The sequence below is a fragment of the Silurus meridionalis genome, chromosome 21, assembly GCF_014805685.1.
Source record: "Silurus meridionalis isolate SWU-2019-XX chromosome 21, ASM1480568v1, whole genome shotgun sequence".
In the NCBI taxonomy this organism is placed as follows: domain Eukaryota; kingdom Metazoa; phylum Chordata; class Actinopteri; order Siluriformes; family Siluridae; genus Silurus; species Silurus meridionalis.
In genome coordinates this window covers 7,022,611-7,037,088 of record NC_060904.1, presented here as the reverse complement: position 1 = coordinate 7,037,088, position 14,478 = coordinate 7,022,611, and the positions used below count along the sequence as shown (strand labels likewise).

At 38.8% G+C, this 14,478-nt stretch overlaps 1 protein-coding gene across 7 annotated transcripts in view; it reads right to left on the bottom strand.

Annotated features, from left to right (window-relative positions):
• Window positions 1–14,478, bottom strand: part of mllt10 (MLLT10 histone lysine methyltransferase DOT1L cofactor) — a 64,220-nt gene that overhangs the window by 24,433 nt on the left and 25,309 nt on the right. For 4 of the 7 annotated variants that reach the window (XM_046877550.1, XM_046877551.1, XM_046877545.1 and 1 more), the window contains exons 7-10: window positions 12,698–12,787; window positions 7,663–7,758; window positions 5,370–5,691; window positions 3,511–4,152 (exon numbers count right to left, since the gene is read on the bottom strand). In XM_046877550.1, coding sequence (XP_046733506.1) covers window positions 3,511–4,152; window positions 5,370–5,691; window positions 7,663–7,758; window positions 12,698–12,787 — 1,150 coding nt within the window. The remainder of the gene's footprint in view (window positions 1–3,510; window positions 4,153–5,369; window positions 5,692–7,662; window positions 7,759–12,697; window positions 12,788–14,478) is intronic. The other 3 variants (XM_046877548.1, XM_046877547.1, XM_046877549.1) reach the window with 3 other exon arrangements.

Genomic DNA, 14,478 nt, shown 5'->3' with positions numbered 1-14,478 from the left:
AGGAAAGTCTCACTATGTGGTCATGAAGCTGTTTTTTGACAAATCTAACAATATTAACTAGGAAACCATTTACATATCACACACACACACACACACACACACACACACACACACACACACACACACACACACAGAATGTGACTGCTTGACTGTGCAAGTGTTCTGCCACATTGATAAATTAAGAAACTGCACAAACTCATTGATGCAATTTTGACGCACGGTTGCTGTGAGAAAATTTGGCCATTCAAGAGTTGTGAATAGCACAACAGCAAGACCTTCGTGTGAAAACCGCAGTAGCACTTAAACGCAGCAGTAGTAATAATGAGTGTGAACACTGTAGTACACGAGCAATTTGGCCTGAATGAAGCACGAAAGTGAAAACGAACTCAGAAATTCAAATGTACAGCGTAACCATCTACAAAGTGACATAAGGAGAAAAGCCATACGTTCAAGAACATGAAATAAAATGCAGTAAATCTGAGTTACATTCGGATTTCAAACACTTACACACACACACAAGGACGGAGTCTTTCATCATGCCTCGTGCATTATCCAAAAAAAATAAATAAATAAACAAAGAAAATCCAAAAACCACAGACAATAGATTGATGATTAAATCAATCTCAATCAGAAAGACCTAACATTCTGACAAAGGTCAACCAAAGGACACTTCCATTACAGCTTACAAGACACGCACAAATGAAGGAAGCAAGGACACGAATACGCTATCTGGCTTGGATCGAACTGACCAATCAATCATGACTTTAGATCTCCAACAAAACCTTTTATCAAATAAAAAAAAAAAAAAAAAAAAAAAAAAGAGGGAAAATTTCAAATTAGATTAACTGGCTTTGTTAAGTTGGCCTTCCATGCCTTTAGTGCAGAAAATCCATGCAGGTTCAGAGAAAGGTTAATGATGAGGCCAGAGCCTGATAAGGATCCTTACAACATGTTTTCAGCCTACACACTTTAGATTTACAATCTTCAGGAGGTGTCTCTGGGTGATCTCAGTGAAAACATTTCTACATTTCGTTTTTTTTTTTTTTTCCTACGATCCAGAAAGTTGTGTGCTCATACATTTGTCAGCATCTGGTGATACTCTTCTGATTTCGTCTAACACAGGAATCTGAATCAAGAAAGCAGCAGGTGTCAAGATTTTTCCTACCGCTATAAGCCCATAAAAATTCAATTGGGATACTTTCAAACAGGGACGAAAAAATAATAATAATAAAATAAAAAATTGGATCATTTGCTCTGTAATGACCTTGTTGAACAAAACAAAAAAAAACAAAAAAAAAAAAAACACCAATACCACCTATCTAGATGGAAATGAATTGATTGAGCTACACCTGCCCGGTTTATTAAATCTATTTCTATCTAAACAGGGTTTTAGTGATGCATCACCACTGACATCAGAACCTAAACTCCTTGCTGACTCCCTCCACATGTCCCAGTGTAAAGAATAAAACACATTAGAATAATAAACAAATGAGGGTGTGGCGTGATTAACAATCTGAAGGCATTACTAAGTGTTCTAATTCCTTGTAGAACACAATTTGCCATAAATGAAATGTTTTATTCATTCATTGAAAAACACCTCATGCTTTTTAAATGAATCATTTTTAATTATGTTACCCAAAAACAGGAAAATGTATTTTAGTCTTTGAAAGATTCTCCTGAACAGAAATGTTATTCCTTTGTCATTCCGATCCACCGTGATTTTCGAAACTCTCATATCCAATAAATCACCTCACTGCTTTGTTCGTAAGACAGATATGAAGTGTGATGCCACTTTATAGCTGTTGCTCACTCACAATACAAAGGACTATGAAACCTGCCTAATCAGCTTGATCCTCAGCATTGAGCATGTTAACCTTGTTATATATCAAAACTGATTATAGGTGCATGCCTAGGGAAGCGCATGCCACATGTGTTTGGATTCTAACCCGTCTTCAAAACGGGCCGGACTGTGTGCCAGAGGCGATGCGATCTAACCCGGTGCAGGAGTGCAATTACAAAAGCTAATGTGTGCGTTTGACGCTGATGTATTTGCACGCTGCTTCGTCCCCGGGTGCTGGAGCTGGAGTTTTAAACTGTGTGCGCGCACGGAAAAAAAAAGGAAGGTAATGAACGCCGCAGCCGCCAACCTCCTTAAATTACATACTGTTTTATAAGCAAAAAATCCCCCCTGCGCCCCACCCCCCACCTTCACTCCAAACGACACCCTGTAAAGTGTTCAACCTCAAACCCCAGCGAATGAATGTTTGCCTTTAATAACGGCCCCCGTTGTTCTGCCTGATAAAACCGTCATGTGCATGGTTGGGAGGCTGAGACAGATGAGGAGCAGTGCTGCATTAGCGCTGGCTAAATATTTACAGTCCAGCCAGAGGGCAGCAACAGGTGAAGGGCTGATGAGGGGGTAGGAAAGGGGAGAGCAACAGAGTAAGAGAAAGCGAGACAAAGAAAGGGAGGGAGCAAGGGAGGGAAGGAGGGATAGATGAGGGCGGTCCCTCAAGAAAAAATAGAAAAGGGAAGACTCGGTGCTTAGACTTTCACATTCACATCTGAGTATACATGGTGTGGAGACCAGTTGCCAAGCAACAGCAATAGCTTGTATGTGTGTGTGTGCACGTGCGAAAGAGTAAACGGGGGGGTGACAGGGGTTCTTAAGTGTGCGAGTGAGTGTGTGGCCAAGATGGACAGGGCGAGAGCTAGCATATTTCCACGAGCACACAGACACACAGACACACAGACACACAGACACACAGACACACAGACACACAGACACACAGACACAGACACACACACACACACACACACACACACACACACACACACACACACACACACACATATATATATATATAAATATGTATAAACATATACACACATACATATAGATGCAGAAACACACACAAAGACCAGCATTAACAGACAAACATACAAATGTGCAGGCACGTGCAGGAACACACAAACATACATGTAGAAACATGCAAAATGTGTGCATGCAGAGACGAACATGCAGAGACATGTGCATGCAGACACTCCCAAACGAGTGCCGAGTTTCTAATGACCAAGGTAAGCAGCTAAGTGAACTTGGCTGAAGTGGACTCAAGCTGAAAGGGCCAAAAAAAATAACAAGGAACAAATCAGAGCTGAACTAATTGCCTGTTCTGGGGCACTCTGGCATCTCTATGGAGATCAGGCTGCCGAGCTCTGCTTCTCTCTCCCTTTCTCTCACAGACCAACCAGGGGCTCCATCCACTTTAGTCCTAATGGCCTCCATCAGTACACAGCACAAACGAAATGGAACAGCTTTGGATAAATATCTACGGGAACATGGTGTTCTGTTCGGTTCTTTTGCCGTAGCACTAAAAACTAAGGTTGTGTTCACACGGAAGCGCAGATCTGACTGATTCCTTACAGGATGATGAACTCCTAATTCGACAGTTTGCACTGCTCACACTGGCTGGTAAACGATATACAATTCATGCATGTTTTTAGGCTTACCTGTCGCTGCAGGTGGAGAGCTCACAGTGAGACTCTGTAAACTCCCATTCCTGAGCAGAGATGGAGATTTCTGATTGGTCAGGCCACCCGTTCCAGTTCCTCCCACAGTCACATTGCTAATGCTAGTGCTGCTATTTCTACCCACGATGGAGGACGAAGAAGGCGAGAGCGAAGAAGAGGAAGGCAAAGCCGTCCCGGTGATCTCCGGCGCCTCTGGAGTTTTGTTCTCCTGAGTGGTGGTAAAGCAGGGCCCATAGCGGTTCCTCCAGTTCCCTCTCTTCTTCTTTTTTACTCCTTCCTCTCCAGTAGACGAAGACGAAGCAGCGGAGGAAGAGGAGGACGAAGAGGAAGGCTGGGGCCGTTTATACCCAGCTGATGCCAGCTCCCCGCTGCCAGAGTGCGAATTTTCGTAATGCTTCAAGTTTTGGGGGAGGGGCACGAGCGCACTAAAGGTGTTGAGGGCCACCATTCCATCAGAAGTTCCACTCTCGGCCCCGCCTTTGACGAGGCGACTGAATGAGGACTGGGTGTACGTGTCTCCGCTCCTCAAGTTTGAATCTGTGAAGCTGATGAAATCAGAGCTGGGCTGAACCACCGAGCTGCTGGAGGACGTCTTGTTGCTCCCACCAGCCAACATAAGACCTGAAATGAATGAGGCAATGTGAGATTCCTCAAGAGCTGGATGCAGTGTGGATGTAAATACAAACATTACAACATGAAAACAATTTACACCCTCCCATGATTTACACTTCCTTAGGTGAGGTAGTGAATGCAATTTTATGCCCTGTCTAAGTTTCCATTCTGCCATACACACACACACACACACACACACACACACACACACACACACACACACACACACACACACACACACACACACACACACACACACACACACACACACACACACACACACACACACGCTCTAAGCCTTACAAAAGATTACAGTAGCAGCAGCCAGAGAGACAACAGTCTTATCTCTCTCACACACACACACACACACACACACACACACACACACTACTCTGGCCTTCATCCAGCCATGTCATAACACACTCAGTCAACTGTCTCAAACACACGCCATCCTCATGACTCACTGTTTCTGCGTTTCCTTTTGCATGAGGGAACAGAAGACTGCTACTTGATGCAATCATGTCGCGATTCAAAATTATTATATAATAAGAAAGAAAAACAGGCGTAGGGTTTGGCGGACAGGCGTTAACACGCGGGCGTGCCTGTTACTGTTATAGCGCATCTAGATCATGTTGTAATTTCGAAAATTGCGGTCTGTAAAACCATCTTCGAATATTATTTACAATTATAAAACTTTGTTGTGAGAAGACGTATCCCGTACAGTATTCGCACAGTGCGCCAGCTGGTGGACATTAAGGTAAGTAAAATAATTATATACATTTTTGTGATATAGATTTAGCATTGACTGCATTTATTAAAAATCGCTTGGTATACCTATCTCGGGGTTCCTCGGAACGCATCATAGAGCGTCACTCTTACGAACACTTTTCCGGTCCCTATTTATTTCGTAAGTCGGGGGCTACCTGTATCACTGTATCATTAATGTCGGTGTCAGATTAATCCATGTTCCCAGTTCAATCTGCCCTGTGTAAACAGTGCAGGCTGGTGGAGGTGGAATAATGGTGTGGGGAATACATTCTTGGCATTTCCAACCATGTGTGGTTCTTCCCCTTAATGTTGCCACAAAGTTAGAGGCAAACAATTGTACAGGATGCCATTAAATGTGGTAGCATTAAATATTCTCCTCACTTTAACTAGGATACGCAGACCTGTTCCAGCACGACAAAGCAATTCTCATAGTACTGAAGTGCAGAATAAAGCCTTACCTTGCTGAAAGGGGCTTGTCGTGGATGGGACGGTGGATGATGTAGCGATGGTGACGACTGGGCCATGAGATTTGCCCGGGTTAGACTTGCGACCCCGTGACCCTGAGCTGGAACTAGAGCTTGAGTGGCTGCTCGATTTTTTGCTCTTCCCCTCAGAGCTCTTGCTCTCTCTCTCAGAAGAGCCTCCATCTTTGGAGCTCGCAGTGGAGTGAGACGGCACTTCTTGGAAGTTGGCGTTGGTGAAACGTGCGCCTCCATCATCCATTCGCTTTTGGGACGAGGAGATTGACGAGACGCTCCCTCCACTGCTGCTGCTATAGCTCTGAGAACATCAAACCGAAGGAAAATTCACTAATATGAATACAATCTGAAACCAGTTTGGTGAAGCCACTAAACCAATAATCTTTTAAATAAATTCAGTCTTTTTGACTAAATATTACAAATATTTTATAATCCATCCTCAATATTAGGATCACACCAAACTATTGTTCATTTATTAAATCAATTTTAAATCATATTATATAAAATATCCACAGACATTGTACAAAATTGCACAAATTGTACTTCACCTATTTGGTTGTACACCTTAGTACCTTTATTGTGTATCTACAACCTAAATAATTGTCAATATGGTGTGCCTTTATCAATAACTGATGTAAATAATGCAAATAAAAGGAAGTTAATGATTGCTGCTGTACCAATAAAGCTTATTTAATCTACAGACAAAATAAAGGTTCACCATATGTGATAATAAATACAAGTTATAATAGATAACCCCTTGATGGTATCACCCCAGCAATAAGAAAAAGTAAGTTTGGGGTACCTTTATTTTAAAGTTCGTGCAACTGGAAGCTTCTATCACCAAAACAAATTCAAAACAAAGCAAACATTCTTGGCAACAAAGCTCTTTCTGATTGAGTGTGTAGACTGCTAAGCTAATCGAGTGGTCGCGATCCGAGATTAAACCAACGTTTGGCTTCAGGCTATCTGACTGTGTAATTACAACTATTTTCCACATCTGGTCATCATGCTTTTCTAAAGTATTGCTGTTGTCAAAAACAACACTTCCTGACAACATCAGTCACCACTAGGCTTGATACGAAGTCACCATATTACTGCCACCTGTTACATTTTCTTTGCAACTCAATTATATAAATGTTATGTTAACCAAAAAGAACCAACGAAACACTAATATTTACAGTAGGATCTAAAAGCAAAAGTGGAAATTTGCCCACTGAAACAGATACTGTGATGCATGTTGTGCCATATGATACGATGCCAATTAAGCAATGAATATTGCACAGGACCGGTATGCTCCGCCCCATGTTTTACGTTCAAGTACACTTGTAATCAGGATATGCAACAGTAAACAAAGTGGTTAAAGTGGTACACTGCTTTTGTGGACTGTGTAAGACTCACAAATGTAACACAATTTGCATGTTTTGCCAGTCAACACAATCTGGTTTTGTGCAGAAAACTGGGCAAAGATGATACACACCGAACAGGCATAACTATATGACATTATAACATTAAGACCGGTGACGTGAATAACACTGATTATCCTTTCATCATGGCACCTGTTAGTGGGTAGGATATATATTAAACAACCAATGAAAGTTAATGTGTTAGAAGCATGAAAAATGGGAAAGCGTAAGGATTTGAGCAAGTTGAGGGTTGTCAGTATCTATCAAAAGTGGACCAAGGAATGAATAGTGGTGAACCAGCGACAGGGTCATGAGTGGCCGATGTTTACTGGTGCACATGGAGAGCGAAGACTGGCCCATGTGGTCCGATCCAACAAACAAGCTCCTGTAGCTCAAATTGCTGAAGAAGTTAATGCTCTTAAGGCTTTATAGGGTCAGGACTGTTTTGGCCAACACAATATTAGGCGGGTGGTCATAATGTTACGCCTAAACGGTGGCCATAAATTTATGCCTGATAAGTGTAAAAAAAAAAAATGTGTATATTATTATTGTAATGACATCATCAGGGTGACGCAATGGCTTGCAAGAGCCAGGTTAACATCTGCTGCCAAATACATAATTGTAATAAAAATACAAATATAATCTAAATTCCATCTTTATGAAAAAAGTGATATTCTTTAATTAAGTTAATCTTCTTATTTCATATATAAATATGAATTGAAATTTATTCAGCCGTCGCTTTAATCCAAACACATTTCTGACTGTTTGAGAACGCTGAGCATTTCGGTGTAAATCTCTGGGGGTGTCACAGACAGGTCGTCTCTCTTAAACAAAAACAAGAAGGAAAAAAGTCTAACGTGTGGCCTCACCTTCTCTGACGTAACCATCAAGGCTGGAACAAGGGAAGGCGAGAGCTCCAGAGATTTTTTGTGTTTGGGTTTGTGACGGTCTCGCTCTTTGTGTTTCTGCAGGAATGAAGGAAGAGCACAAAGAGCAAGGAGCTTTAAATCAAGCACAAATTCAAGAGTAGTTCTGTGAGTGGCAAAAAAAAAAAGAAAAGAAAAGAAAAAAAACTGATTGATGGAATCTTGAAGTAAGACACTTGAAGGAAGCATAAGGAGGTGAGAACGCTCAGACAGATGTGCTTTAGTCGGAACGATTCAATGCTCCGAGTGCATTTGGCCTGAACAGGAACCTTTTACACGACAGCAGATGGAGAGATTTTAATGATGAGAAAGATGAATTATATGATTCCTTCAGGAAGTGCGAGGCTTTGCCCTATTTCAGCCTAAACATGGACTGCGGCAGCTCAATTTACACCCCGGCTCGGTGGCGCGCAAAGTAAAGCTCCATTTTCGCCCCGGAAGGAGGAGCGAGAACAAATTTACACCTCCTGCTCCAAGCAAACACCTCCAACCTCCTCGCTTTCTGATCTTAAACGAAGAGCTGTGAAAAGATGAAGCCATCCTAAAAGATGCCGAAACCGTATTTACACCTTTGCCACATGTGCCCGGGCATTCTTTCTTTCTTTCTTTCTTTCTTTTTTATTTTAATTATTTCCAATTTTATACAACAGACATCTGAATAAACTGATAGGATGCGAACAGTTTATACTGCTTTTCTATATGATAATGACTGGCCTGCCCTGATTGGTAGGAAATTAAAAGGTGCCTCTATTTCCTCTGAGACTATAGCAATTTCTGCTACAGGGGGATTTTAAATGTCATTTCGTGCCCCTCAAAATTGGTGTTTTTACCAATTGCTTTTTAAATATAAAAAGAAGGAAATTTAATGCAATCCATGTACATAAATGTTAATATAAACATGGACACGGTAAATCTTTAACATGTAGAAAATATGCTATAAATCTGAGGGGAAAAAAAAAACGTATGCTATATGTTGTCGCAAATAATTATTTTTGGTCTTTAATATATTTAGCAGCATATAAAAATATACATTTTACAAAAGACTCAAACAGGGAATTTTGTAAAATGTATATTTTTATATGCTACTAAATATAGAATTAAATTTTTTATTTTTTTTTTGAGTTCATGTTATTTTTTCTCTAATTATATCCCCATTTTGAGGTCTTTCAGTTATCTGCAAAGTCTGGACAAAAAAATTTGTTGCAATTTTTGTTTGCAAGCTTTGCCCGCAAATAAATTTTCATATTACATTTCGTGGGGGGGGGGAATTTAATTTCCCCATTTTAATTTTTTTATTTTTTCCCTTCACAATGCAATAATTTTACATTTTGTTGATAACTGGACAAAGAAAAAAATGTGATTCAATAAGATTTTTGTACAGCTTGTGGTTTTTTACACAAAATTTCCTCACAAAGTGGCTTTAGATAAATATCAATTCTGAATATAAATCTTGAAGGTAAAAAATTTCATCAGCCTCCCAGAGGTGAAATTGGTAGGAGACAACAAGAAAACATCTTCCGATTCAAAATCTTAATGTGTGTAACACGCCATGGTGCAATTGAAATCATTTCTCCTCAAGACCTGCATGAAAGTAAAAAAAAATACAATTGTATAAGACAGAACTTGTGAGTTTATGCTCAATAAATATGAGCATTCAGAGACAATCATGGGTTCATTATTAACAAATTATCAGCGTGGTGTCCCTTTGAACCTGCCTTGACCTAAAGAATTGGAGGAATCTCGTACCAAAGTCATTCATCTGAAAAGTTATTATTGTTAACATGTGTTAAAATTTGCCGAATCGATGGCACTTGAGGTCTTGAGTGGCGTACGGCAACATTTTGATTGCGGTTCAGACGGTCATCAATCACGTTGCCAAATAAAGCATACAAAGTGTTTAATGGAAAAAGAAAACAGAATACCTTAAAGATGCCTTATGTACCTCTCTCTCCTTAGTCAAAGCATAAAATTAACAAAGAAATGTTTGGTGAAATCTGGTTCTGAAACCACTAGGTTAATCTAGTGATTCATTATTAAGGGGATTTACTACTGGAAAGCACTTCGTTTTGGAGAAGTAGCTTCTATTAGATTTTACCCAGGAAACAGACAAAATGCACACTGATTAATGAACATGTAACACTTAGCAGAAGAAAAGGACACTTAAGGCAAAAAGAGAACGTGAATAGCGAGAAATTCTAAATACCGCATACTTTTTAAAACATAATATTTGCATCAGGGAAGAAAAGCACACATTTCCAAATATTATAAATCAATGTTGTAATACTAAGAGAAAACAAAAAACCAAAACATGAAAGAGCAGGAAGCTAGCAAGCAGAAAAATCTCAATATTTAGCTGGTTCTCAGACGTGAGACTTTTCCCTGAATGTTGAGCGCAAATGAAGAGACTGTGTGAGAAAAATAGGATGTACATATAGTGGAAAGTTTTCACGCATTTATTTGAATATTAAGCAGTTCATTATCCGTGTTAGCCACTTCCTGATAAAAACGGTTTTTACAGCACATAATAAGATCATGGTTGGAGATTATCGTCGCACAAGATATCGTAAATAACAAAATCAGCTTCTTTCCTGCTAAAGTAGGCTACAGATTAAAAGTAGTTTATCTAATATAGCATGAGGGACTACAATTCTGAACATAGAACCACGATTTTCCCCTTAACCATAGCCAGCAATAATTTGCATGCTGAATATCAAATTATTGATTATTTTGGGCAAATGCTTAATGCATGCTTAGTATCACTGATCAATACCTGCCGCAGTTAAAAAAACAAACAAAAAACACTAACACACACACACACACACACACACACACAAGCTTCTTTATCCCCACCCACAAGCAACAGATTTAAGAGCTCCAGAATCCAGAAAATAAATTACACCACAACTAAACAGGCTAAAATGATCAGAATTGTAAATATGTAGAGCAGCGTGTGTGTGTGTGTGTGTGTGTGTGTGTGTGTGTGTGTGTATGGGGGTGTGTTATTCCCAGATGCCACTCCTCTAGCACATCTGAACTGCCTGCAAATTGAGAAGCTTTTAGCTGCTATTGTTGTTTTGCCCTGGGGCTTGGAATTAGCTAGGTATACATCTGAGCCCCATGACCTTTGACCTTTGAGAAGAGGTAGGGTGCAAGGGGAGAGGGGTGTGCAGGGTTCCCTTTACTAATGCAAATCAGGCACGGTAACAATAGCAGGGGCAGAGACCAGGGCTCTCCATGAAGAGGAAGTTGGAAAGAGAGAGAGAGGGAGGAAAAAAAAAAAACGCTGCTTCAGCAAGCCATCGTGGAAGAAAAAAAAAAAGAGGGTCAAATCAGAAAAGTCTGAAATAAATAAATGACCAGACATACAAACAAGATCATAAGATCAATCACACAGAATGCCTAAATATTTTGCTCGGAAAAATGGGTACCTAAAAGGTATATAAGTGCATGTAATGGCACTTTAATCGGACCACGATGTTTACAAGTAAACAGTAAATATTAGTGCCATCACCTAAACAAAATCTCATTCCAATTATTCAAAATGGCCGGCATTACATATTGCACAGATACTCCTTAAAATACATTCACACACACACACCCACCCACACACATAAACAAAATATTCCTCAAGTGTTTAAACAGGGATTATCTTCCATAAGGGTGGGGTGGGGGGAGGTCGAAGCCAAAATCTATAAATCCTCCCCTCCACAAAAAAAAAAAAAAAAGTATAAATAAACGAACGTATAAATAGTAATAAAAGTGTTTGCGTTGACTGCACTAACTCAGGCAAAGAAGCAACAAAAAAATGTAATCAAGGAGTCAAAAAGACAAAAATAAATAAATAAATAAAGTCAAAATGAATGGAGAGGATGCGCATGTGAAAGACCTGAATGACGCTTGGATAAACCTGATATGCTCTTTCACACATTTCACACTATGAGTGTAATAATTAGGTGTGTTTTTTTTACTAACAAAACCTAATAATGCACAGACATGTGCTGAGACATATTTCATCCCTTCTATAGTACATTTTGAAATCAACCATTGCTCGGTTGTCTTTCACACAGTGAAGGGAATTATGGGATTGCCTTCTCAGAAGAGGATGCTCTTCAACGGCTGGTCCAAAATAAGGTACTTTAGAAGCATTGTTTATAAAGAGGGGCCTGGGGACAATCAAAGGAAATAAAGCACAGCCGGGGTCTGATCGTGGTAGTTCTTACAATCATGACTGATCTGACTAACAAATCACTTATATAAGAGAAGTAGTAGCGCCGGGAATTTACATTACAAGATGTATGTCTCAACAGCAAACCCAAATATTATTGCGCATTACATTGGTGAAAGAAGTTATCTTTGAATTGAATCTTTCATTGAAAATGAGAACTACATGTACTGTGGGGAATTTATTTACCATAATCTGGGGATCACACCCAACCTAAACAGCCTAAATAAAATCTAAGAAGCTTGAAGAGATTCGCCAATGAAAATAATAACGATAAAAAGATTAATAGTCCGGAGATCATCTGGAGATATCAGCAGCACACGCCTATTCAGACGAAAGTGTTACTCATGCGTTCTGTGCGTTCTTGTGTTCGTCAAAATTCGCTGGAACTAATAAATAATTACCTGTAAACACTGATGACACGAATTTCCCCAGAACTAACAGGCATGTCTGATTATTTTCGGTGAATAGACAATTCTCCGTAATGACCGTCGCTCGTAGTGCCAAATTGCTAATCGCTGGAATGGCGCGCTTGAAACACGGAGCCAGGCGGGGGGAAACCCGGGGGCGACGCTCTCGGCACAGAGTGACCGAGGTACGTTTCCTTAACATGGATTTTAATCGGGGCAATGCTTGTTCGCGGTTAATTGCTAGACTTTAAGCAGCAAGGGTTTAGCTCATAGGCTGAATGTGCACGGAAAAGGGCATATCAGTGACGCATGGCTGATGGAAGGGAAAGCGTGGAGGCTGCCTTACCTTCTTCTCCTTGTCATGGTGTTTATCCAAAGAGTGAGAGGAAGAATCGCTTAAGCTTTGAGCCCTACTACCACGGCCTTTGCTCCTTCTCTAAAAGGTGAAAGAGGAACTTCGAGTTACTATATCAAAATCTGTCCAGTTCACTTTGTTCTCTTGTGTAGTATAGAGAAAATCTGTTACTGAAGTCAAAAAAGCCAAAAAGAAAAAACAATGTCATGATCAGCACCTAATAATATAGTTTCTGGAGAATAACAAAAGATGTACCTAGCACCTAATACTTCCCCACAAAGGTGATTTAAAGTTAACTCATGATAGCATGAGCAACTGAAAATGCTCTATACTTTTGTTTAACAAACTTACGTGCCCAAAATTCTTGATTTCTGACAATCTGCATAATGTGAACAAAATGAAAAACTGCACTCGGCCAGGCTGCCATGGTACGTCAATGTATGTTTCTTATACTGATCAGCTGATACAACAGAAATGAGTCTCACACCAGACAAGCGGATAATGATGAAGCTCATGTAAGTGCCTATATTTTCTGAAAGTTCAGAAAAAAAATAAAAAATAGGTGTTTAAAAACAAAAAAAATATATAAATAAATAAATAAATATTTTTTAGCTGAGATGACAATGATCGAACAAAATACTGGCACTTTTTTTCCTCCAGTTAAAGAAAGAAAAAGAAAAAAGATAACCAAAATAAAATAAATAAATAAAAAAGAAAAATGCTTCACCGTCACTGAGTGGTAAACCTGTAAGAACTGCTGATCAATGTGCATTAATTGTGCCAAAACAAATTGCTCTTGTATTTTAAATGGAACCATTGGGACTATTATCAGAAGCTGCCAGAGGTGTTATTATCGAGCTTATTTGCATATCACAGCCTTTATGTGATATAATGTGTGGCTTCTATTCACTAATACTACTAGGAATATTTGGCATGGTTACCAAAATGTTTAGATCATGAGGTTTATTATAACATTTTTATATTACAGTTTACATTATTATTATTGTTAATATTGTTATTATTAGAGAATTGTTTATATTCTCAGTTATTGCATTTTTTATTTGTCACAAGCATTTGTTTTTGTTTAGAATTTGGACACTGCTGACCAATGTAAAAAATTTCCCTGAAGCACATATATATATATATATATATATATATATATATATATATATATATATATATATATATATATATATATATATATATATATATAAATAAAAGGCAAAGTTTCCTTCTTAAGCCTAACATGCCCAAAACTTTGTGTATGTCTTAAAAACAAAACAAAATCTAAATTGTAATTAAATTTGCCCAAAGTTAGAAACCGTAGCAGATTGAGACCTGTGGATTGGTAAATGTAAACGTGGACACCAGATAGAAGTGCGTTCCTGCTCAAGGGTTGTAAATGTAAATGAATAAACAATTAATTGTTTTTGTTTTTTTAAAAAGAGAGGAGACAAACACTTATCCGAATACACAATTTTCTATAAGAGTCCTGAATGTAAATGAGACATTAATATTATAAAACTAAAAAAAATTCAATCATTGAACAGTGAAAAATTGTGTGCTGGGTAAATAATATGATGTATGAGAGCATCATTTTGTTCTTTTAGCACCATAAAGTGCTTGATATATAAGTGAATTAGTATAGAAAATGTATTCTAAAATGTATTTTACCAAAGAAAAAAAAAACCAAAAAATTAGATTTCCTGACTCAGCCCAATTTAAAAAAAAATAATAATAAAATTTTGTTTTTTGGCAAATTCTTTCTGATC